General features: G+C 37.4%; 1 protein-coding gene across 1 annotated transcript in view; it reads left to right on the top strand.

Annotated features, from left to right (window-relative positions):
* Positions 1-27,726, top strand: part of arid3c (AT rich interactive domain 3C (BRIGHT-like)) — a 72,952-nt gene that overhangs the window by 15,929 nt on the left and 29,297 nt on the right. The window contains exon 3 of the mRNA XM_063898127.1: positions 26,454-26,526. Within this exon, the coding sequence (XP_063754197.1) occupies positions 26,454-26,526 (73 nt within the window). The remainder of the gene's footprint in view (positions 1-26,453; positions 26,527-27,726) is intronic.

Genomic DNA, 27,726 nt, shown 5'->3' with positions numbered 1-27,726 from the left:
CTATACAACTGCTTTAGAAAAACAGTCACCCCCTATTTTACCAAAGGCCAAAGCCAAAAGCCTTAAAGCTCAATAAGCTAAATTCAGAAACTAGTAACATTTTGGATGTGATGAAAGCTAAAAGTATGTAATGATACTAATGTGTGATTATTGTTGTCCTGTTCACTTTATTTTCACAATTTAGTGCATTATTCCACACCATTTGTTTTTGTGATAACATATTTTTAATGCCTGGTGGATTTACTTCGCTTTGACGTCGTTTCACAATCAAATTCTGTAGTCTTCCAGTGTCATCCGTTCAGATGGAGGAAGGGTTGAAGTCTCTTCTGGCCATTGTATTACAGAAGCAAATATACAGGGAAATCAGTGTGGAAGATTTGCATGAACCTTCAAATGTTTATTCCCCGTCACCAGGCAGCGTTAGGAGCATCTGATCATCTGGATAATATGAGATATGTGGGGGGATAACACAGTAGCTCATGCTTGTTCTTTGTCTATACTCTCAGCGGATTGTGTTGTGCTTCTGCTTCTTAACTCATAGATGTTGACAAATGAAGCAGAACATCAGCACACATTAATGTAGAGGGGATTCCCCCTCCATTAGGAGTGGCACGCACATTTCTCCATTCCCATCTCCATATTTTTTCATCTTCTCTAACCATCAATCCATCCATCGTCTTAGTGAGAACTGTTGTGCTAATGTGGCAGCTTCATTTATCAACTGTGCCAGCTAGCCATGACTACACATTAGGATGGTAACACTAATGCAGACAGATCTGCTGTCATGTGACTGGATGAGTGTAGCGTGGTGATTTAAAATGTAATGTCTTTCACCTTCGATAATGTACTATTTGGATATACAGCCGCGGAAAAATTAAAAGACCACTTCAACATTATCATTTTCTCTTGTTCTATTATTTATAGATTTGTCTTTGAGTTAAATGTTGTTTTTATTGTATTCTATAAACTACTGAACATTTTTCTCTGTGTTGTAATTCAACAGACACTGGAATGGCTGCCATACATGTAGAGATAAAGATTTAAGAAAAATTTGGAGTGGTCACTTAATTTTCTCCGGAGTTGTATGTTCAGAGAAATATATTTGTATCACCTTTCGACAATATCTGCATCTTGTTAGTGTTTATTATTATTATTATTATTATTATTTTCATAATTTTTATAATGCAACCTAATATAATTAATGCTAGTACAGTGAAGCCACTATGGCATTATTGAAACATTACATTCTGAAAAGCCCCTGTGATAATAACCCTGACAGGACAGATGATAATTAATGAGCAGGAATGTAAAATGTCAAGTGTCCAAAATACGGAGCACAGTGTCAACAGTGTGTGAGAGTGTGAATGTGTATACCTCCTACACAGGTGGAACCCTGTGTGTGTGAATGTTAACTTGAGTTGTAAATCTCATTTGAGTGGTTGATTAATGCATTTCTGATTAAAGTTAATTTAATGCAGTTTTGTACATTGTGAGGAATTTGCTGCTTTTCATTCACTTATTTGTAAAATGTATACATTTTTGGTTTTGGGATGTTGCTTTAGAAAAACAAATAATTGAAATGTAGGCTAAAAATTGAGATGGACATTTTTTTTTAATGTTCTGACACTAAACAAATTGGTCAATTTATCTAGCAGCAGATGGATCTACTATGAATTGATTTGTTACTTTCATCCAGAAAGGCTGGTTATGGCAACTGATCCATGACTTTGAAGGTTTATGGATTTATGACACTATGGATATAATGAGTAAAATCAGGAAAATTAATAATAATTTAATGTTTGTTCTCGGAAAGGTGGACCAGCCGTGACAGAGATGATTTGTGTTATTTATTAACTATACAATATAAAGTTATGCAACATTTGAGATGCATCTACAAATATTTCATTTAAAAACAAAGCAAGTGTCTGTCGATAGGATTAACTAATTAGCTAATAAAAGGGTTAGGGTTAAATTTGCTCTTTTTCATTACAATATGCTCTTTACAGTTTTTTGTAACATTGTGATCCTGCTAGTTATCCCCAATTTTTAGAAATGTAACATAAATCTGTTTAGGTCTTTTTAGGTGTAACTGTAAGGGAATACAGTTACTTTCTTTTGTATCCCGATTCCTATTCCGTGCAATCCCCAACCCTGAAAGATCAACAATTACTGATTTTAGTAGTGATTCCAATGTAATGATGATAAATGCGAGGCACAGCTCTATGGATCCCATGTACTGAAGATGATATTAAACATCATGTCCTTTTGTTTATATAGAGGTCCCAGAGGAATTCCACAGCTTATTGGCACATGGAAATTGCTTGCATGGTTCTTTGTCCAGGCTTGCTACAAGAATCGTAACACACACACTTAGTGACGGGAATGAAAGGGATGAAAAGGGGACAGAGGCATGGAAGAACGAAAAGTGACTGCATGGACACTGGGTGATAAATAGAGACATTTCCCATGTCATTTTAGTTGTGACAAAGAGAAATCCAGATAGAAGTGTGCTCTTTGTTCACAGGGTCAGAGAAGCAATCAGTAAATTCAAGCCGAAGTGTAGCTGAAATCAATACAAACTAGATATAGTTCCTAATGTGCTTATGGATTCCTCAGTGCGAAAAAAAGGAAGCAGTTGTACTTCCTGTCTTTGTTTCCTTCTGGTGAGATTGCTTGAGAAAACACGTTGTACAAACAGAGGAAGGCTAGCAGCGCTGCAAGAGGAGCTTTAATTTATGGCCAGCTTGGTGGGGGGCCATGGGGAAATAAATGGGTCACTTTGATTCACCCACGACCAGGACACTAAGGAAAATGGCGATCCCATTAATAATGTGTGAAGTAAATCCAGGTTTATTTGACACTAGCAGCTATTTTTCACAGCCAGCACAGATGACATTATCCTATTTTCTCCAGAATGAAACCTAATGATGTTAAAAAGAAGCCTCACCAATTTTATCTCCAGTCCTATCCAGGCTGATGACAAATGTCTCAGCAAAGTAAGAAATGGACATGGAAAAGATTATTCAGTGCTGCTCACGTGGGAATGAAAAATCAATATTGACCTTGTTGGAAAAAAGCCAAGGGAGACCTATATAATTTGTGAGAGAGTCAGCAGTAGGAAAAAGTGCTGTTGTTTTGTTGGAGTCGAGCCGGCCTCATATGATTGTGTGAGGAAGGATGTTAGTGGACAGGGGCCTTCTTCAGGGAGCCATGTCAAACCAATACTCAGTAATACCACGAGAGGAATAAGGTGAGGCTGCATGCTTTACTGTTAAATACTAACTATCTGTGGCACTCAACCTTCGGTCGAAATGGAATTCAACTCTTTTTGTTTCTGATGAAGCAGAGATGATATCCCTCACAAGCATCCAGTGTTTTAGTACTCAAATCCAATTTTCATTTAGCCAATATGCTGAACCACTCAAAAAATAATCAATACATTTGAATGAAATGTGTTTCTGGATATTTAGAAAGAAGTAAACAGACATCCACATTATTGATTTAAAGGAGGGAACAGAGGGATTTTAGCCTTTGCACCCAGACCATGTACATGCACCCAAACCAATAGAACACTCTACAGGAAAGGGAACATCCCAAACCAGAATAGGGCCTCTTTAAAATAGTATTTAAAACACATGAAGTTGTGGGAATTTTTCTGAAATGTTGTTGAGAGACCATGGGACTCCTCCACATCTTCTTTAGTGACAGCGAAGGCGTAGGTTGCCATAACAACAAAAGCTGTCAGATTAAGTGGATTGACAGAAACAGAAAGTCTTTTTCACTCAAACACAACAAAGACCTGTAAACAAGTAAAAGGTTTGTGATCCCTCCCAACAGGAAATATGTTCATTTCTGCTTGGGCTTGTGTGCTCTGCACTCCTCCATCAGCAGATCAAGATTATTCTAGTTAACCATCAAAATAATTGATAAAACTGAATATTTTAAAAGATTTCCTTTTTATTTCATGGCTTAGTTGAATACTCAATTCTGTTTGGTTAATTTGGAAGTTTCAGAAGTTTTAAATTCCTGTGAAGAGGCCACTGCTACGGAGAACAGACCATCAGAAATCCTTTATTATTCCCACAGAGGTTACATTTACAATTGCTAAGGAGGATCAATGGACATTTTTTACTTAACAGAAAATATGATAATTTTTTCTTAAACTAAATCATTTTTAAATCAATATTGTGAATCAAGTCGTTGGATAATTTAGTAGTTAGCCATTGAGATCCGTATCACCATGTCGGTGTCCTTTTTTACTATTGAGCGCCTCGCTGCACATTAACCCTTATTTATTTATTCATTTTATTTTGGCATTGTGACAGTACGGGTTTGTTTGTCGGAAGAGTAGGTGACGATGTGAAAGTAACAGAAGTGTTGTGTGAACACAATGGGTTTGTGCAGTCATACAAACTCTCTGTAACTTAAAGAATGTGGGCCTGCCATGTAATGCGATCCTCTTTAATCGGCGTGTACTCCTGTGAAATCTAGCATGAGCTTGCTGACACTTTGTTTCTGTTTGGCATAAGCTCTGTTTGACGGCCTCTGACCTACTTGTGAGAAGCTGCCCATCAGTACGCTGCTTAGCGCTCCTACATACCTAAGTTGGTCAGAGATCACTGAGGGGATCAACATCAGATTAAAACAACAGATTACTGTTTGAGCACATGAGGCTTCAGCCATTTATGTAAAGGGTGTGGTGGACATGGACCGCTTACCTCTCAACTTTTTTAAATGAAAAAAACCTCTCCAGTGTTAATAATAAAAAGTGTATAGTGGAAGTATTTCTTGAAGTTTATATGGTTATTATCACCTTATAGTGGCTTATCAGCTTACCAAAGCCCCACAGGCCGACCTTTAGTGACATGACGTAAGAGGAACTGACATTTTTTCATGTGGAGGCTCCTATAGTTTGCTTTGTACTAACACATACTATTCCATGTACAAGCATGACTTCATATATTTTTAGAAAGTGCTTCTGAGTCCTTAAATGTGTCTTCACATGTCTTATTTTGTACCAGAAACCGAAAGGAAGGGTGGAAAATAGGTGATTTATTAACATACTATTAGATGTGAGCTAATTATTATTATTATTTTACAAATAGCTTGCAAAAACGTTTCCTAGAGTTGAATATTATCTTTACGGCAAAGCTTTATACTTCAGGTCTTTTCTTAGAGAGTTGTAATTTGGATTTCGGGAAAAATAGAAACTTAATTGTCCATTTACTGCTAATCAATTAAATAATTACAATGAATTGTTTTTCAATAAAAGATCAACATTACATTTACAATACTACATTAAATCTGAGTCAATTTTTACAAATGAAACATCCGGAATGATTGAAATTGCAGGTAAAAAATAAAGGCTAAAAGAAATGAATGTATTTAAATGTAATGTAATTAAATTAAAGTAAACGTATAAGAGTTTACAGTTATCATTAATCCATAATGATAAATAAATAAATATATGAAAGGGAACTTTCTCCGATTCAACCCACCAACATCAATTAACTCACAATTTCTTATTAAGAAGTTATGAGGAAGAAGAACAAAATTGTTAAGACATACAGATTACTGTAAAACTTTCACTTTGCTGTAGGGTGATGCATTCAAGTGATTCACATGCTGGCATTAATGAATGTTCCATATTTTATTGTTTTTAATGTCTTACATAAAAAAATGGTTTGATAAGGAGCTGGCACCTGTGACACAAGATGCACTGAAAAAACTGAAATGTTGACTTTAATCAAATGTATTATGTCACATATCTGTATTAGGTTAGTTGAAAGCAATAATATTAAGTTCAAACCAATATTTTGTATTTAAACTGAATATTATTACTTTCAACTAACCTAATACAGATATGTGAAATCTGTTGACATAATACATTTGATTAAAGTCAACTTATCAGTTTTTTCAGTTTAGGAACAATGTTTATCTCCAGCAGACTGATCCATGTTACTGCTTCTCAATGACGACTGGATTCAGAAATCTATTTGAATACAGGACACAGTGTCATGCAGAACGTTGTGTCTTCACTTCCTTTGCTGAGCCCTGCAGCAGCTCTTCTGCTGGTGAGATTTTAATTGGATTACCATAACCTAATTCATCTAATAGATGGATGCAAATCTGACCATATATCAAGTGACACACAACAACAGCGGCATGACAGGAAGTCGCCGGGCTGAGACTCGAACAGTTTGGCCTGCTTTACTGAAAAAGAGATAGTATTAATGAAAACATCCTCTACAAGGTTCATAGGAGACCCCACTACAGAATTTAAGAAAGCTATGAGAAAGAAGGTAAGTGGATGTGAATAAGCAGTGTGGGGGATGGGGTGAGCTGACCAGGGGAGGAAGGGGGAGGAATGGTAAATTTATGGCTCAAAGTGCCACATCATCACACAGGGCTGGTATTTCCTGCCAGGACTCCAGGCAGCTCCGGCCACGGTTGTGTAAGCAGATGTCCAAGATACTACAAATTATATCACACACACAGAAATACACACATGATTTCTTTAAGCCCTTTTTCCAAATGAAGCCGGATTGAACCTTGAATATATATAAGTTGTGTTTTTTGCCTTCACCCCTGAACAATACAAGCTGAATTTAGCTCATGGAACTGTCAGATGTGTGAAATGCTGTCGACAACATGAAGCTCTCTATTATCTGCCTCCATTCTTACAGTGTGGACTTTCCATGTGACCTTTATTTTTACTCTTCACCTACTGCAACTTGTAATTCAGAATTGTGCAAAACTAGAAACAAGAAAAAAAAAGGTAAAATACTCAAAAATATAGAAGTCTACAAAAATACAGAATTGTTACAGTAACTGGAGCACATGTTTTTTAAAATCATTTAAAGGTTGAAGAACCTGCATTGCCCACTGAGCACGTGCTTCTTTTCTGCATGCACAGGACAACAAAAGGGACCCCAAAAATCCCTAAAATTCCTAACCTAGAGGTAAAAAACCCCAAGCCATATGGCACTTTATTAACCATGTACACTTAATCAAATAGGATGTAATATGTTGTCACTTAGGAGCACTATAAACCGTCACTTTGCCTTAAACTGTAATCGAAATAAACCCATGTTGACCTGATCTGCTTACATTACTGTCAGATGAAAAAGAATTTACCTGCGAAAGATGTAAAGGAGCACACAGAAACAAAGTGCATGCGAGAAATTGAGTTTTCTTGGAAAAAGGGAAAAATGAATGGAACCCTGAAACGGCCCCTCGTCAAGAGCAGCCTCATGATGAACTCACAGAGCGGGGTTAATGCCTTTATCATTTTCCATTATTTATTCATATTTCCAAATAAATGCTAATGAGCAGTTAGTCTCCAAGTTTGCTTTTGGTTCAATTTTTACATTTCTTGCAAAGCATTATCTGACATGTAAGAATTGAGTACATCAATTTCAATCAAATAGTGCCCTGTCAACATCTCATGTATATATTATCAAATGAACATATGAAATAAAAAGTTAGTCACTACCAGAAAACTCCTTGCCATAAATGGTAAAATGAAATGCTACAGCCAGGCCATGGTGGACTCAGCGAGGATCGGCTCCTGGGTTCAGAGCAGTGCTGGGGCTCCTGTGTGCTCGGTCGGGGTGATGTTTGTTGACTGCCCTATAAAAACAAAGGTATCATGGGAATGGCAGTTGGCTTGTCAGGCCCTATAAAAGGCCAACACACACAGGGAAGAGCTGTTGATTCGGCAAAGCTCCCCTTCTCTACTGCTGAGGTTAATGAGACACACAAACACACACAGGCACACACACACACACACACACACACACACACACACACACACACACACACACACACACACACACACACACACACACACACACACACACACACACAGTTACAGGAAAGAGGAGGGGGAGCTCTTTGCCATTCTTTATCTGGGCCAGGCTAAGACTTTACTTTGCTCTCAGCTAGTTATGTGTTCTATATTGACCAGAGGTAGAGTGTGTGTGTGTGTGTGTGTGTGTGTGTGTGTGTGTGTGTGTGTGTGTGTGTGTGTGTGTGTGTGTGTGTGTGTGTGTGTGTGTGTGTGTGTGTGTATGTGTGTGTGTGTGTGTGTTTATTGCATTCATCTCCTGCAGTTTCAAATTACAGCACACTACTTGATTGCAGTATAACTCTAAACCCTACTCCCATACTAGAGTCACATGTTGCTGCGTCTAGTCTAACATAATTATAGCAATCACTCATTATAGTTTCCACAATTTATCATTTCCATTTAGTAAGGGGTTAAGTGAATTTCAGTGTTAGAGGTGACTGTCACTGAAATCTGGCATGCAGGGGACAGATGTCATGTAAAGAGAGTTTTTTACATTTTTATTACATGACTGTCAGCCCTTTCCACACCTGATGGGCTGTCATTGCTCTTTGGTTTGAGTTTTTTATCCTGGGTAAATATAACTTTAATTTTGACTATGAACAAAAATTAACGGTTTATTATTGTGCTGGTGAATTTGGCACAGAAACCAAATGGTGTGTGTGCCTATCCTGCTTACTCATGGTATATAATATATGAGCAACTATTCAGATTACAAACAGTATGTTTAATAGTTTAAAAATATATCATCTGCATAAAGGCTGATTTTATATTGTAAATTGGTGCCCTACATTTCTTTTATGTTGTTGTTTTGCTGCCTAACTGCTGCAGCTACTTTGTAACACTGGCAGACAGAGAGTAAAAGTCGGCGTCTGGTTATGCTGTGAAGTGTGAAGCTCCATGAGATCCACTGAGGCTTGCCTGAGGGTAAACTTTGCTCATTGAACTTACCTGTCAAGCCACTCTCAAGTTCACTCCCACACTTTTATATTGTTATGTGTAATGTACGTTGTTTGTGTGGAAATGATTCTTTGACGGTATGATTGACTTTTACACCAGCTGGTCTCTCCTCCGTCTTTCATATGCTAAAGGTCTGCTTTCTTGTTACTGTGTGTGTTGCCTGGAGTTGGCCTCCAGCCTCAGGTCCTCCCATCTGTGTCCCTACTGTACGGCAGCTTTAGGTATTTGCAGTGGAATCTGTGTTTGAGATGATGAAGGGGCTCGCCGGTGCCTTGGGGAAGAGAAGCAGCAGCGGCGGTCCCCGCGGTGTGCCTTCGCGTCCTCCGGCTCCTGTAAGTCTGCCAGTGCCCACGTCACAACGCACTTTGTTTGACCCTTCTCACAGCACTTACACTGCTCACTTCTCTGCCAGAGCTTGCATTGGCACACGTCCAGCTGGCGGAGTCCCACATGGATGCCTGAGAAGCATGGGAGAGTGAGATTTACACACTCCTTAACCAGAGGAACGTGCTTCTGTTTGTGGTTCCAAGTGTACACATGAGTGTGTGTATGGGTTCTTGTAACCGTGCTTGTGAGGACCGCTTCATATTTCAGTCTTTCTGAAGGATGGCCACAAGTTCCTTTTTCTTTGTTTAATAACGCAGTGATTTGTAGAGGAATGTCAAGGATCTGTAAAAACTAATCAGATTAAAGTTCATTTTCTAAAATATTAAACTGGATAACAAAGCTAAGCTAATGCATTTTGTTGGTAGACACTTCTCTGTTAGTACTGGGTGAAGATTTTCTAAAAGCAGAGTTCATTTCACTGCTCTGTAGTTACTGCACTGTAACAATGCTCCCACCCTCCTTGAAATTACTTCACGCTTTTAAAGCTAATGTTGTTAAATTGAACATTTTCAAAAACAAATCAAATACATGTTTCCTTAAAGAAAGGGGATGCAGTTATTTTTAATGTGAAGTGTTCAAATATTCCTCTAAGGTTGCATGCAAATAGGCCAACTAGCTCCACCAATCAGAGGCTTAGAACAGACGTATCCTGAGAGACTAAACCCAGGAGAAGAACACCACCGATCTGCTTGTGTCTCATCTGAAGTCTGACAGTTTGAAAACAACTTTGAGAGATGTTTGTGACATCAAACTGAAACCTGAAACACTGGAAGTCAGTATTTTAGTAAAGGCAGGACTTGGCACAATTGCTATTCTAAAATAAAGATGTCTCTAAGGTTTGAGTGTCCTGTAAAGTGGATTGAAGTGCTCCACCTCTCATTCCCATTCAGGCTGGGGCCTAGGCGCTGCGATGGTGAGGTCGTCGTTATCTCCCCTCCATTTTATGATGAGGAAGTCGGGGGTTCTTTTTCTCCCATCTTCAATGGCTTCTTCTCGTTCAGTCCAAGTGCACTAATGTGCTTAAATGGCACACGGTGGAAAGATGCTATGGCTTGTTAACGGGCAGAGAAAAGGTGTGGTATGAAATCCCCAATTGTGCTGTGTTATGTAATACTCAAGCACAAAATGAGATGTACGTGATGGAATGAAAGCATAGCAGAATATTTGTCATGTATTCAGGAGATGAAAAGGGAGTACATATTTAAATTGAGACTTTATTGAGACTCAGTTCCTATAGATATTCATGGACTGGACACACTGAAAAAATCAGAAACGTGGACTTTAAACCATTGCCAACACATTTCAGGTTAGTTCAAAGCAATAATATTAAGTTGAACCTACTATCGTTCATTTGAAATTCATATTATTACTTTCAACTAAACTCATACAGTTATGTAAAATCTGTTGATATAAAACATTTAACTAAAGTCTACATTTCAGTTTATTCAGTGCACATGACACATTGAATGGGACTCGTGGAGCCAATATAAAAAGCTTATCAGATGTGAGGACTAGACAGTTGGTTGTTATCCTCCTGTGAGCACTAAGGCACTTCAGTGACTGGTAACCAGGCATGCAAGGCGAGTTTGTGCAACTGATTGAAGCAGCGGGATTTAGCCTTCTGTCTGGCTGTCTAGGTGTGGTTCCCAGGGTGGGGATTGATGTCGTAGACTTGTCCACATTAGTAGCAGACTCAAAATTAGCACCCACGTTTTTTATGGCCACACAATTACCCATCCTCTGTTTGACGTGGCCATTTGGCTGATGAAGGCAATAATACTCTGAGGAACTCATGCCCATGAGCCTTTCATTAGCTCTCCACTGAAATATTATTAGATTTCAAAGGAGACGATTCTATAGGTGTTTGAAACTTGTTTGACAAGACCTGAAGCCAAGGATGAGGTCGAAGCTGACTTTCTAGATTCTTGAAAGTAGAGTCATCGATGGCTAATTCTCCCCTCACCACAGACAACATGAGTCTGCTTGTCACATGACCAGGAGGCTCAAGTCTGAGTAAAAGGCACAACATGATTGGACACTGAACATGAGATGGCTCCTTGTTTATTACCTGGACACACATTCCAATGTTGAGTCAGAGTAAGCTAATGGTTTCCCACTCCAACTCAACAATTGGGTGTTTTTCAGCAGAATCAAATACTTTGGAAGAACAGCTGAATGAATGGTAGCAGCATGTTTCATTTTCATTGGATTAGATGATATGGACTCATGTCATAAAATGTCTGTGGGCTAAGAAATACGCATCTGTTTTTAAGTGTCACACTTTGTCATTGTACAGTGTATATGCTTTGTGCTGGTTAGACTGAATGAATGGACTGCTATTTTTGCTGTTAAGGACGTAACAGAAAATATTCAGCATTATCCAAACACACACGCACATACACGCACACACATGCCCCCCCAACACACACACACACACACACACACACACACACACACACACACACACACACACACACACACACACACACACACACACACACACACACACACACACACACACACACACACACACACACACACACACACACACACACACTCACACAGTGGACACCTGGTTGGTTTCCTTCAATCTGTCATTAGGCTGAAAGATGTCCAGTCAATTAGATTACAGGGCAGTGTGCAGAGGGCCTGTCTGATGTCCTTCCTGGGAACAACAGGTAGTATATCAGCAGTACAAATATGCAGTATTCCTGAACCACTGTATTAGCTCATACAATTACTCACAATGTCCATGTTTGGTCATAACTTGAGTCACACTGTGGCACTGGTCACATGTTCATTTATTAACATGACACACACACACACAGTGAAAAACTGAAACGTTGACTTTAATCAAATGTATTATGTCAACAGATTTCACGTCACTGTATTATGTTAGTTGAAAGCAATAATATTAAATTGAACCTAATTAGCTCAACTTAATATAATTAGTTTCAACTAACCTAATACAGATATGTGAAATCTGTTGACATAATACATTTGATTAAAGTCAACGTTTCAGTTTTTTCAGTTTAGGAACAATGTTTATCTCCAGCAGACTGAGCAATGACGACTGGATTCAGAAATCTATTTGAATACAGGACACAGTGTCATGCAGAACGTTGTGTCTTCACTTCCTTTAAAGTTAAAATTAATATTTCAGTTTTTTCAGTGCACACACATGCACATTACTTTCACTAAATCCCAGTAAGGTCATACTGATTAACACAACTAACAAGAAAAAAGACAAATAATTAGCATAAAAACTATAAGCCAAATTTGTCTACAATGAAAACATTTTAGTTACACAACCATGTTTGGACCACTAAAGCACAATCTGAACACACATGCATTCAGTAACTCCTGTATTATTACCTGATTTGAGGCCCCTTACATAGAGGCCTCAGGCAGCTATTGTTCGGGTCCACATAGCAGGTTAATCTATGTCTAATCTACTGTATGGGTTTGGAGCTGGGAACAGAAAGGGGAGGGGGAGACATTAGTCAGCCCTTCTAACTGTTTACCACACAATGTTATTTTGACCATCTACAACATATTTCTAGTAGCGCCAAATTGATTCCCATATGAGGCTTAAAGGTGTCCTGGAATTGACTGAGGACATATGGTAAACTTTGAGACGTGCCTAAAGCACAGTGCGAGCCAGTGTTTCCTTTGCAACCGTTTCAACAAATCTTGAAGTTGATTTGCTCCTCTAAGGCAGCATGTGATTTAATTCTGCCTCCACTTAATTTGAGCTCTAGATGGCTTCCCTGTTTCGGGCCCCGAGGCCTGCTGCAGCTCCACTATACGAACCCAAAACCCTGGACCTGCAGGCCTTTAATCACACCTGCGTCTGTGTCATTAAAAGTGGAGTTAATGTTTGAATGGATGTACGATTTGACAGAGTTAATCACAGAGGTCAGCGTGGCCTCAGTTAGGCAGGAGAGTGAGTCCAGAGTGTGTCCACAGGATGTGGTTAATTAAAAGTAGAGGAGGTAATGTTTTATCACTGTACATTAAACCAAGCCTTTCACAACAGTTAAACATTACACAATTAATGGCTCCATGAAGGGACACAAACTTGAACTTGTTCCCTTCCTTCACTGAATTCTAATTAAGAGAGACAGACACACACACACACACACAAACACACACACACACACACACACACACACACACACACACCATAAAACAACGGCGCTAGCAACATAATGCTGCCCAAAAGGCAAAGACGCTTACATGTATACATTTAAAATAGGCCTTATACTTACTTTCTAGTATATTTCTGAATCTTACATTATCGTATACCGTTTGATGTCACATTATGCCGGGATTTCAATGCGGTATTTACATTTAGTCATTCAAAATGTTAATAATAATGTATCAAACTGCAGCAAATCTGATTCGTTTGATACATTTTTGTTACAGCAAGAGACATTTTCTGCAGTCTAGTTAATATAGAGGAAATTAAATGTCCTGTGGCCTTGGGTTTGAAGGCCACACCAGGACATTTTAATTGTACCTTTGTTACAGGAAGACACTGAAGTTTTCATGTAAAACTCACGGAGAGGATGGTGTATGACATTGAAATGCAGGACAGTTTATGTTGAATCATAGACTGTGTATAAGAAGTGGAGTTAGTCACTCTGACCTCACTCATTGGTTGGTTGTCTGCTGTTTTGAATATTCAAGTGCGGCATATTGGTTAGCTGTTGATATGCTGTTTTTCTATTCACATGGACATTAAGGGTGGCGCAAACTAAAATTAGACACCGATCAACACATATTCAAGCAGCAAGAACTTTAATAACAAACACTGTGAAACTTGTAAGCTGGAAACTTAGATGGCACAAAAGACAGGTACTAGCATGTCAATCACAAGGAAGCCCTGCCCTAAAGCATACCCTGATCTATCATCTAATTCACGAAATCACAATATACTAAATGATCATCATGCAGGTATTAAAGGAAACTAAAGTTTGAGGCTATAAACTCTGTAGCAACATTTCAAAAAAACATAACAATTGGATAGTAGCATATTCTCATAGACTTCTATAAAATCTGAATTTTGTTCCACCAGTAGAGCCCCCTGCTGGATTTTAGAGACGGAGGTTGACGCTTGGTTTTAATAGAAGCAAAAGGCAACTGTTAATATAAATGATAACAGTTTTTTCATCCAATGTTCAACTGGTTTGTGTGCAAATTATATAAATTGTTTGGGTGTCCACAAACGTTTGGCCATGAAGTATACAGACCAGCTTTGTTTTGAGCTAAACAACAGCAATGAAATGTTCTTTTGCACAGTACATGTGACATATTTTGCATTGATAGCACAACAGAGTTTGATATTCTATAAATGTTTTGCCACTGTTACAGTTCATTGATCCATTTCCAGAAAGTTTTGCAATCATTAAGGAATTAATTTAAAGGTTAAGCCTGGATTTATGAAAGATGTGGTTAAAGGTGACTCAGCATGATGGATGTGTCTCTGTATCCACAAGCTATAGAGCAGATAGCAGACGCCTTAGGTAGACTTTTGTGACCTATTGCAAAACTATTCCGTTGAGCAACATTTCTCAGACCCTTTGTGAGTTTCGTATGGTGCAACAGCAATGATAGTGACCCATTATCAAAATATAACAGGGCAAATGGTAAAGATTAGCTCAATCATGAGTGTGCTCTCCAGGTCGCATATTAATATTTATCCATGTAGTCTGTCTTTCAAGTGTGATTAATGGTCAACATGTCTGTGAGATTGACAGGTTAAGATGACATTCAAAGTCAACTTCAGCAGTGGTTTTTTATAATTCATTCAGTCTAACTTTGTTCTTTTCTTCTCTTTTCCATGTTTCATGGTGATCTTCATCTTCATCCCGTCAGGTAGGCAAATAATTAATCTTCATGTTTTTGCTTTGTGTGATGACTCAAACTGAAACAACAATCATCTGTGTCTTCAGTAGACTTTCATTAAAACTCCTCCGTTCGCTACACAACCTTCAATTCCAACATTCACAGCTCTGTTTTGGAGGTTAAAGACTATTTTTTATTGTGTGGCAGAAGTCCTTTCCACAACGAGGAAACCGGTTTCATTGTGTTGCAGTATTTTCTATTTGCAGAATTTTGTATTTGTAGCTTTTTGTTTATGCAGCGCTTTAAGTTGGTGTATGTTTTCTAAATTCTATCAAGTTGGTGAAGACGTTTCTTCATTTGCGTGTGTTTTGGCACATTTATATTTTTTTATTTGCATCATTTCTAAAGCTGCGACGTGTTTCTACTTGTTTTGGGCCGTTGTAACGCGTTTGCACCTCCGTAACTGATTAATTTACCACAAAAGAAGATAATATACGTAGATGAGGGACATTATTCAGTTATGTGCTCACAGTTACCTGAGCAGTCTGTAGATAAAGTGCACAACACTATTTCACTTTACACAGGTCACGTTAATATGACTGATTGTCTTTGTTTTGGTTATGTTAGCTTACAAAAATTCTTTAAATGACAGCCGAGATATATGTTGGAGCAGATCTAATATAGCGAGTGTTTTCAGCTGGACTTTGTGACTGCTGCTGCTCTTTGAATCCCATTAAATTAGAATTAACATCAGCCCAGGTTTTAATGACCTACTGTATACTATCACATGCTTCCCGTTTAGCTTTAACTCTTTTAGGAGACTTAACCTCTGGCAAAGAATAAATTAATGGAGCCCAACAGAAAAGCAGGTCTATAAAGAGAACATTGAGCAGCCTCCTGACATGGAGCTGCATTTTAATATCAGATGTGTAACAGCTGCCTGTCTGACATTGATTAACACCTCTGCTCCTGTTAGCATTCCAACTTCCTCAACAGGTCTATTTGGAGCGCTGGGAGGCTGTTGTACCTCTGGGAATAGTTTAAAACATGAGAGCAGTTCCTGCGTCTCCACAGTGCCAACAGTAACGTGAGATGGTGCACATATGACAGAACGAGTTCTAAGCATGAAGGAGTAAATGATTTATTCCAAATGTTGTAACCTTAGGAATGTCATGTCATCCACAGTGCACACCATAACACCCCTGTTTGTTATATAATATAATATAATATAATATAACATAATATAACATAATATAACATAATATAATATAATATAATATAACATAATATAATATAACATAATATAATATAATATAATATAACATAATATAATATAACATAATATAATATAACATAATATAATATAATATAATATAACATAATATAATATAACATAATATAATATAACATAATATAACATAATATAATATAACATAATATAATATAATATAACATAATATAATATAACATAATATAACATAATATAACATAACATAACATAACATAATATAACATAATATAACATAATATAACATAATATAATATAACATAATATAACATAATATAATATAATATAATATAATATAATATAGAATTCCACATGTTCTGCACTGTATGGGGTTGAAAAAAATAATATTAAGTTAATCCAATTATTTTCTATTTTAACTTAATATTATTGCCATTATTGAAATAATACATTTAGGTAAAGTCAAGGTTTCAGTTTTTTGCAGTGTAGTACGTGCTTTACATTAAGGTACCCAAAATCTTAACTGTTGAATAAAATAGACCAACACTTAAAATAATATAAATGGATTGGGGGTTCGGTAGTGGGCAGTTTGCAGCAGAGCTGAGGCCGGGGGGTGCAGTGATGGAGAGGGATCTGCCTGATTAGCGGTTGGAGATTCAGTGAATTGAGCGTGACCTCAGTGTGTCAGCAGATCGTGTAACATGGAGCAGCTTCCAGCCGGCCGCTGTTGTATTGTGTTGGACACACTGCCTGCTGCTCATTGACTGTTCATGCTGAGGCTGCAGTTACACTCTGTGTGTTGGTGGAGGTGGGGGGGGACGTTTCTTTGACAATTCTGACATTCATTGTGATCTTCTTTATCCTCACCACCTAAATCATTGCACTTTGTTGTTTACAGTGTTTGTTTTCATCTCAATGATGTGCACATTTAAAGCACATCCAAAAATGTGCTAACGAAAATGAATGTTCTTCAGTTAGGTGATGCAGGGTCTTTACATCACTCTACTAAAACATTGTCATCATAGAGATACAACTTCATGTTGAATGTCCCTTATTAAGTTATACTTTTGGCAGAATGTATTCAAAAGTGTCTTTTTTTATCAGCCATTGATGCTGTTGGCTCTTACAGTTCGTCAATATTAATTTGGTAAAAGAAAATCTGAATGATGTACATTTCCAAAGGTCTAATAAAATCAGTATAACAGACTCATATCACACGTTCAAACTCTCCCTAATCTTTTGGCTTTCTGTTTTGTCAAATGATTTGATATCACAAATTCAACAGTTCCTGGAGAGATGTTTCACAATAAAAACCTCTAGAATCTTTTTCTTTCTAGGCTTTAAACCTAACAGTAGCTTATCACTGATCTACCAAAGTGTAAATTAAAAGTTACTAGTAGAAATGAAATCAATAAATGGGTATTTGAGTAAAACATTTAAATTGATGTTGAGCATTATTTGAGTGCCAGTTGTTATTTGAAGATTTACAGTTTGGCACATGAACTCAGGAGCAGAAAAGTATTTTGTATTTAGAAGATCTCATTTACCTTCAAATTGTAATTTAAATCAATGTTCCTCGAAAACATGTTCATTAATGTACCCCCTTTTGTAATAAAAGGCCAGGCCATAAGTGTGTGATTTACTAGTCAACAGGGTTATAAGTGAAACACATTGAAAAGCTACATGTTACATTTCTAGAATCCATGCCTACATGTCACAATGCAATGAGAAACAGTTTTTTGTCAGTCTGATAGGCACTGACAATTAAGTTAGAAACATGTTTTTTGTATGTCTTTCTCTTCAGCTGTATTGTTGAAAGCAATAATAGTAAGTTGAACCTAATACTTTTTATTTAAACATTATAGTATTGCTTTCACCTAACCTAATACAGTAATGTGAAATCTGTTGACATAATACATTTGAATAAAGTCAACGTTTCAGTTTTTTCAGTGTGGGAAACACTACATTAAACTGTGCTAAAACTCCTCAGCTGTGGGACTTAATTGTCCTGTCGCTCTGGTTGTAGTAATTAATCAGAGTCCCTGAGCCGCTCAGGACTGACCCACTGACCCAGCCATTTAGACAGAAAAATTACAGTTAGTGTTTTACTAGGGAGGAATGTGTTAGCACTGGTGGAGATCTGAGTGGAGGCAGGCTCAGTAATGGGACACTGAGCTGTTAAATGCAACAGGAAGAGGGCGAGGTGGTGGTGAGGGATTTGTTAACCAATGTTGCACACCTGCTTTGGGTCACTGGCTTTTAAATCTATTTTTGATAAGAATGCAGGACATGGTGGTTTTCATGTGGGGATAATTTGAACAGTAGCCTTGAGAGCTCCAGGACAAACACAATAAGGGCGGGAAAATCCCGGCCAACACACTAAAGGAAAAGATCTTAGGAACTGGTCTGTAGTGGGACTGCGCTGGAAAAACTGAAACCTTGACCACACATTAAGGTGTGGAGGCTTTATCAAAAATGTATAAAAGTAATCATTGGACAGTACAATTGCAAAAAAGTCTCACTTCTAGAACTCCTAGAACATCTTCCCTCCCTTGTTATTCATGACTTATGACAACGTGTTGTTGGTGCTACACTGCTGCTTTATTGGTCAATGGAAGATCGGGTGTTGAGCGACTGGCCTATACTATTGCACATCATGTTGAATATTCCATCCTCAAAACCACCAATGTTAATCATTCAGAGATGCAGGCTCCTTCAATAAAAATTGCTAACCATTGTGAAATAAATAAATAATTGTTAACTACAAACTGACAAGCAGTAGTTTTACTTTTTAACTTGATTTGAAGAGAACATTTCTTTTAGCTTTAACATGAATAAGTAATTAGCATGGGTTGGCAGGGTTACTGAAAACATGTATTCCGTTGCAATTACTACCTAATCTGAGTATCAGAATATAAAAGTAATTCAACCTGATTACTTTCTGTTACTTTTGGATATCCTCTGTATTGAACGTATTGCACATGGATATATATATATATATATATATATATAAAATAAATATAAATAAGATGTATTTTGTAAGACAACAGATCAGTGTAACCTTAAAAAAGAAGAAACCAAGATATTTAGGATCAGAAATTATTTTATGGATAGGGAAATCTGCCTTTCATGAAGCATATTCAGGCAGCAGCCTACACACCAAGACTGAAACACATGAGCACATACTACAGTTTAAAAAAGCAGGAATACAATCTGAGCTGACAGAAAACTCTCCGTTTTAGTTCAACACACACACTTAAAAAAACTGAACCGTTAACTTTTACAAATTTATCATGTCAACTTTATCACGTTTGAATAAAAAATATTGGGTTCAACTTAATATGACTGCTTTCAACTAACCTAAGACAGTTATGTGAAATCTGTTGACATAATACATTAAATTTAAGTCAACCATTCTGTTTTTTTCAGTATAGTTAAGCTCACACACACTATTTAATGAACATACAGGTTCACCTGCTGCATTAAAAACAGAACAAATGAACCAAATAAAGTGAAACCATAAAGCAGATTCAGGCAGTAGGCGTATAGATTCACACTTAAAGTATTAGCCTACAGAACAGAACAGCTGACAGAGGAGAGAGAACAACAAGGGGCCTACATATAATGAAATACAAAACCCTAATTATGCATGTGTCTCTAAAATGCTCCTTTTCTGTCAGTTCACATTTTGGTTGTTGTTCTGCTTACACACTTACAACGGTGTTCTTAGATCTAAAGCATGTGTTCTTATAGAAAGCAGAAGCATTGTTGCATATTAATACTGCAGGAGCAGAAGAGATCAGATGGAGGAGGTTCTGAGGATTAAAGGGTGGGAGGAGCAGCCTGGTGAGGTGGTGTCTGCACTGATTTACTGTGCCTTGTATCTGTCTGTTTGGCTGGAGGCCATGTTGGCCTTTGAAGTGGCCCAGATGACATGTGAAAGCTGCTTATAATGGCTTTGGTCATTGTGTTTTAGCACAGAAGCAGAAGCAGACATGTTGGTCCTCTACACACACACACACACATCCACTTAAAACACATATGTGCAGACCTTTAAAGCATTTTTTTTTAGAATATTGCGATGCATCTGTTAAGTGTATACACAGATTACTTAAAGCCTTTTCCTTAAACAACATAGCAACTTTGAATTACATACAGTATCAAAAACAAAATACACAAGTGTGTATCTTTGACACCCATTAGCTTCCCGCCATGCAGAACAAGAGAACAGTAATAGTACAAATACATTCAAGTTAATAAACAAACAAAGAGTTGAAATATCACATATAAAAAGAGTAACAAAAAATACAAATAATAAGAATAATAAAGGTAATATTCACTATTTCCCATAAAGTTAGAATACATATATTTTTCACCTCTTCTCATGAAATAATTGTGTGTGTAAATAGCAATAAAAACTGGAATGTGTCTGAAACTTAATTTTTCCAAGTAATAACAGTTGAGATATAGTTATTATCGACAAATGATAAACCATATCAATTTGAAACATACACCAGCCAATTAATCATAAACTAAATACACATATTATTGCTTTTCTACACATGCGGCATACTTTTTGTCAGATGAGTTTAGTCCAGTATTATATTCTGCTTTACAAATTGTCTATTACTACATACCATGGAATATTCATTTTCATTTTCGTTTTTCATTTTGGAGAGCACAACACTTTGGACTCATGATGTCTAAACTGACCCCGGTTAAGAAAAGAGAATAGAACAAGAACTCAAAAAGATAATAAAGCAACAGAGAGCTGAATGACAGAGATATCAGAGGAAGAAGACAGTCAGGAAGTAAACAATAAAGGGAACAGCAGAAGAAGACAGACAGGAAGTAAACAATAAAGGGAACAGCAGAAGAAGACAGACAGGAAGTAAACAATAAAGGGAACAGCAGAAGAAGACAGACAGGAAGTAAACAATAAAGGGAACAGCAGAAGAAGACAGACAGGAAGTAAACAATAAAGGGAACAGCAGAAGAAGACAGACAGGAAGTAAACAATAAAGGGAACAGCAGAAGAAGACAGACAGGAAGTAAACAATAAAGGGAACAGCAGAAGAAGACAGACAGGAAGTAAACAATAAAGGGAACAGCAGAAGAAGACAGACAGGAAGTAAACAATAAAGGGAACAGCAGAAGAACACAGACAGGAAGTAAACAATAAAGGGAACAGCAGAAGAAGACAGACAGGAAGTAAACAATAAAGGGAACAGCAGAAGAAGACAGACAGGAAGTAAACAATTAAGGGAACAGCAGAAGAACACAGACAGGAAGTAAACAATAAAGGGAACAGCAGAAGAAGACAGACAGGAAGTAAACAATAAAGGGAACAGCAGAAGAAGACAGACAGGAAGTAAACAATAAAGGGAACAGCAGAAGAAGACAGACAGGAAGTAAACAATAAAGGGAACAGCAGAAGAAGACAGACAGGAAGTAAACAATAAAGGGAACAGCAGAAGAAGACAGACAGGAAGTAAACTGTACGGTGGGTCTTTTGCAGTATTTAAAGACTGAAAACAGATAACCCTCATAAGTGATGCTGTCATTTTAACTAACTTTGCTGTGTGCAATATTGTACTAGTTGTCTTAAATTTGTTTTTTAGTTCATAAAACCATCTTTGAATCAATATGTTGGGTCAAATCATTGATTCATGTACCCCTCGTCAGGGTTCCTTTTCTCAGTAATTAGGCATTCTATCACTTACGTCATTTTGTAACTGGGATTCTTTGCTTTTTGATTGCAGTCCTTTTATTTTAAATATTTCAATACAATTCAAAATATGTAGTTTCAGAATACTTATAATAAAGTCCAGTGTCCTAGAAAGCAAATTGATATGGGAGGATTGAAAGCGCTCACTTCTTGAGTTTTGAATCAATTTGAGCCGTTTACCTTTACCTTTTCTGGTTAATAAATCGTCTTGCCTTACTTTCTTGAGACTTGAGGCTCTCGCTGAATGTGTGTTGGTGTGTGTTACATAGTAAAATAACACTTAGAGCTGCCAATATATGGTCAGGTTGTTGCCACTTAATCCTGTAAAGGCACAGCCTGCCTCTTCATATTAGCTTCTACATCTCCTGCTTCTGTTATTTGAGTGTGTGTGTGTGTGTGTGTGTGTGTGTGTGTGTGTGTGTGTGTGTGTGTGTGTGTGTGTGTGTGTGTGTGTGTGTGTGTGTGTGTGTGTGTGTCTGTGTGTCTGTGTCTGTGTCTGTGGGGCTGTGTGTGTGTCTTTGTCAGCGGAGAGCTGTTACTGGTGGCACAAAGCCAACTGGAAGATGACCAGCAGCATTGTTTTCTGATTATTACTCACACACACATGCAAACACACACTCTAAGTGGTCACTTACACACTTCTCATGAGTATCTCATTTTGTTTACATTTCTCAGTCTGCAGCTTGTCATTGTACAGTATATTATATCTCATTTCACGTGACATGGCTACTCCAAATTGAGATATATCACACACTGAAATAACTGAAACGTTGACTTGAAATTTGTTGACATAATAGATTTAATTAAAGTCAACGTTTCAGTTTTTTCAGTGCACTATTCGGAACTCAATAGTGATGGATTGATATGTCATGAATAAAAGTAAGTTCCACTTGGTGCTATATTTATATTCAATGTGTTTTCCTTCTGTAAGTACCTCACTTTAGTAGTTACATTAGTTATGCACACATGATTCACAGGGAATAATGCATGTATGCATATTGTAGACAACATCGTTTACTGAAAATGTTCCACATAATTGTATTAGGTTATTGTTAAGCAATAGATTTAAGTTGAAACTAATATTTTGTATTCAAACTTAATATCTTTGCTTTCAACTAACCTTTGTAACTTATTACATAAAACATTTCTCATTTTTTTCAGTGTTGAATAAGATTGCAGACCCTTTTCCTCACTAAAATGTATATCTTCTATCTATCTTAGAAGTCTTATTGTTTAAAATCGAAATCATGAGATATTGTTCCGATTTGTATCCCAACAAACCATCTGCTGCTACTTTCAGTTTTGTTTTCTTGAACTGAAAAAAAGTCAAACTTTAATTAAATGTATTATGTTATTATATTAGGTAAGTTGGAAACAAAAATATTAAGTCTAAATAAAAGGTTCAACTTAATATTATTGCTTTCCACTAACTTAATACAGACGTATTACGGTTAGTTAAAGTCAACGTTTCAGTTTTTTCAGTGTGGTCTTTTCTAAATGATTCTTTTATTTCTTTTGTCTGTTCTCAAAGGTTAAGTCGCCAGTGTTTCTAAAAAATATACACAAATACAAAGTATAAAAGAGTAGATTTTTAGTTACAGGTATAGTTTCTGTGTAAGGAAAAGGCCAGGAGAGATTTCCAAGTTCAACGTCAGCTTCCCTCAACTGACCTGGTGACTGACAGCCGGAGAGCCTTCAGGTTCAGCTGAACCCAGTGTCCTTCAGCCTGCCTCAGCCTGTCTGTCCCTCCAGTTACTTCACACACACACACACACACACACACACACACACACACACACACACACACACACACACACACACACACACACACACACACACACACACACACACACACACACACACACACACACACACACACACACAAAGGGAAAACAGAAAACAAAGTTCAGCAGAGAGGAATGCCGGCCGGTCACTTTTCCCTTTCTCACTCAACTCTTTGCAGGGAAACCTGACGAATAGAGTGTAGAATAGTAGAACTGTGTGAAGAATAAATATATAAAGTATTTTATAAAAACACAACAAGCAAAAACTTGCAATGGAAGATACAATAAGATATATAAACATAAGAAATTAAAGAAATATGTCCAATGAAATTTAAATGAAATCAAAAGAATAGAATATTATTTAAACAGAAGAAGATAAACGGTCTAATGGCCACAGACAGGAATCACTGTCTAAGTATAAACTGTATATCTATTTTAAGTGTTCCGGTGACAGGAACAGTGGTGTGTGTGTAACAGGACTAAAAAAACAATTATTGCAACTACACACTTGTGAGAACCTCAGGGCAACGTGTACTTCCAGCAGCTGCGAGTACACATCAGAAGCATTGCATACAGGGTTCTCAATGCACACTGACGTACACCTCAGTGCTGCAGTCACAACCCTTGATGAACACTGAATTAGTATTATAAGAACAGCTCTATGCAGGCTTTGTTAATTTGACACAACAAATGTAAAGACCTTTAAAAAAACTAATATTAAAGTTCAAAAGTGAACGGGTTTATCAGTAAAGATGGATTTATTTCACATTCCAAAAGTTCCAAATCGTATTCTCACATTACACCATTAATCCCAACTCACAGTTCCAAAGTGAAAATGATTCTTTGCCGTCTTTATTGAAGCCTCTTGACATCTTTGAAAAATTGATATTTGAGCTGAGTTTACCAGCTGTGGTGTGTTTGTGTGCATGTTGACATATGTGTCATTGCCCCTATGCTCATCATTGTATCTGCATATATGCCTTTGCACTCCATGGGCCTCACAATTGATCCTGCGGCATTGTCTTCCGCTCTGCATTTGTGCACTTAACATTTTTGCAATGGCTTGCTGTTCCTTTACCTTTCGATATTGCCTGCACCATGGACTGCCTGCAGTGCAGCACTCACAATGCACTCACAAACACACACATACACACCACCTCCGGAACCCTCCCCTTAACATCCCCCCCCCCATGGTTTTCTCCTGAGTGCTGACCTGCTCTGGTCCTTTAATATTGGTGACAGCTAATACACTTCTAAATGATCAGTTATTATCTCTGGGGCCTCGTCCACAGGGCCCCACTGATTCCAAAGGTCATCCCTCTGTCTTCCAGTATTGATTAAGTGGGCCTGTTAACGTGGCTCTGGGCCTTACTGAAAGTGAACATAGCCACTAACATATTTCCATCAGCTGTATCTGGCTGGAGAGGCCCATTTAAAAGCCTATTTGACACTGCCGTTGTAGCAGTGAATAGGGCACGATGAGGATCATAATGGGTATGCCAATAAGGGAAGAAGTGCTACTAAAATATACGGAGGGCCAGACACACGGAGATACCCTGCTGAGATATTATAGGTTTTTATTCTCAGGCTTTATATTTATCTTTTCCTTTTCAAATAGAAACTCGTCTCTACAGTGGGCATAAGAGCTCAAGCCTAAGATAGAAAATGATCATGTTTGTCTGCCAGTGAAATGTTGTTATCCAGTGCAGGAAAAGACCCAATAAAAGAGAAGACTTACATATTAAAGCAGAAGGTAAGCACATTAAATAAGTACACATCCAAAGGTAGTAAAGATACAGTAAGTAGCAGCATTATAAAGTGAATGAACATACAAAAGTAATGAAGAAGCAGCCAGCAATAACAGCAGTAAGTGGTTAACGGTATATATTACACAGTGTTATTACAGTATTAGCAGCAGCAGTAGCAGCCAGTTAGAGCAGTTGTTAAATAAGAGATATTGCACTTCTGGATTAAAATGTGCTTTATTATAAAATGTACTATGTGAAATCAGATAAGTTAACACCTTCAATATTAAGATGGGGTCATTATGACAGTCTTTGTAATATTGTGATCATGGAAAATGAAATATTCCTTCTTAATAATTAATAAATGATCGCACCACCTGACATAAGGTCCCACGGACAAATGAACAACAACAAAAAACTCATTCTGCATGGCATAAGTAGAATGGAAGTTAATATGGATAATGAAAAGGATATTCTCTTTTCTGTTTTGTTGTATAAAAAAGTGAGCATAGGATATTTAAAATAGTATCGCATTTGATAACTTCAGCATGTTTGTGCTCACCTTTTTGAAGGGGTCGCTGATGGTCATTTGGTTCGAGCTGACAAAGGCATACCTCTCTAAGATGTGAGAAAGCTATTCATGGGCAGAAAGCATCTTCCTGATATTGTTCCTGCAGCGGTGTGGCGCTGAGTCTTTGTGCTGAAGGTTTGAGCCGTCTGTTGGTCAGGAGCTGCTCTGGCTCAAGGTCTCACAGATTGTCTCAGATCATTGTCCTCACAGCATTGGCCATAATCCTCAGAGTTCATGAAAACTCCCCCACCCTCTCAATGATCAAACATGCATGGCCTTCTTCTTCTCTGGTAAAAATGTCTAATGCATTCAATTTCTTTCCTTTCTTTTCAGCTGTATGAATTGGACGATGGGGAAAAGCGCAAAGAGTTTCTCGATGACCTATTCAGCTTCATGCAGAAACGGGGTAGGTGATTTCCACAACAATAAGCTTCTTCTTTCAGAGAAAATGTTCAGATGTGTAACTTCACACTATTCCCCTCCATTATTCCCTGATATGTTCATCAATAGCAAGATGATAACATTTCAGCACATCAAATGCCCTGGGAGGAAGTCTCTCATAACGTTTCACATGATATTAAATTATTATTACAATTATTACTTTTCAGTTCACTACCTGTTAACAGATACCAAAGCCACCTTTGATTTTTTAAAGTTTTGACTTCTCAAAAGGTGGTTTTAAGGTCTATTAGATTGAGTTGAAAGCTGCAGAAAAAGCAAGCAAGTGCACTGTAGAAACTGAAACGTTGACATAACGGTATTAGGTTAGTTGAAAGTCGTAATATTGAGTCTAAAAATGTATATATATTTGGTTCAAGGTAATATTATTGCTTTCACTAACCTAAAACACTTATGTGAAATCTGTAAACATGATACATTTAATTAAAGTCAAGTTTCAGGTTTTTCAGTGTGAAGCTTTTATTTTTTATTTGAATCTAAACTCAATTCTGAAAATTCCAGCTGATTATAAGTCAAGTTGATGTTTACAGACGTGGCGTGATCAGGGCAACACCCTGGCCTCCTCACAACATCACGAAGGTTTTCTTTTATTGGCCTCTTGCAGTGTGATGCTGTGTTTTCCCAAAGTAAGGATTCAGCTGGCAGCCGCTGGTTTTGTAGTGGGGGAAAGAGATGCGTGTTCACACCCTTCCATAACATAAGGAAGTTAACCACCCAGCAGAGAATAAAAGGCCCTACCACTTACAATGAGAGTCTATTTTAGGAGCCCAAGGCTGCCATGTTTTTGTTACTTTGAATTCGTTGTTTGGCACACAATGATTTACATGTCTGCAGATACATAATGTCCTCAGCTGCACAATGGACCTGGAATCAAAACAAGGGGGTTTTAGTGTGGTTTATTCTCCATAAACAATAATTGCTAATCATCCATATGAAGATGAAGAAGATGAAGATGAACAGAAAATGGATTTCAAATCAAAATGCATAGGAACAATGTTATGTATTTTAATGGCAGAAAGCTTAATTAAAATCTTTATTTTATTATAACATCTAAGGTTAGTTGGAATGCATTCAAGTTTAAAGATGATTTTCTTTTTTTAAATGTCATTGTCCAAGTGTTTCCCTTTCTGCAACTTTATTTTATATA

Source organism: Eleginops maclovinus, chromosome 12, assembly GCF_036324505.1.
Source record: "Eleginops maclovinus isolate JMC-PN-2008 ecotype Puerto Natales chromosome 12, JC_Emac_rtc_rv5, whole genome shotgun sequence".
NCBI lineage: Eukaryota > Metazoa > Chordata > Actinopteri > Perciformes > Eleginopidae > Eleginops > Eleginops maclovinus.
The sequence above is the reverse complement of the archived record's forward strand: the minus strand, read 5'-3'. Positions and strand labels throughout refer to the sequence as shown.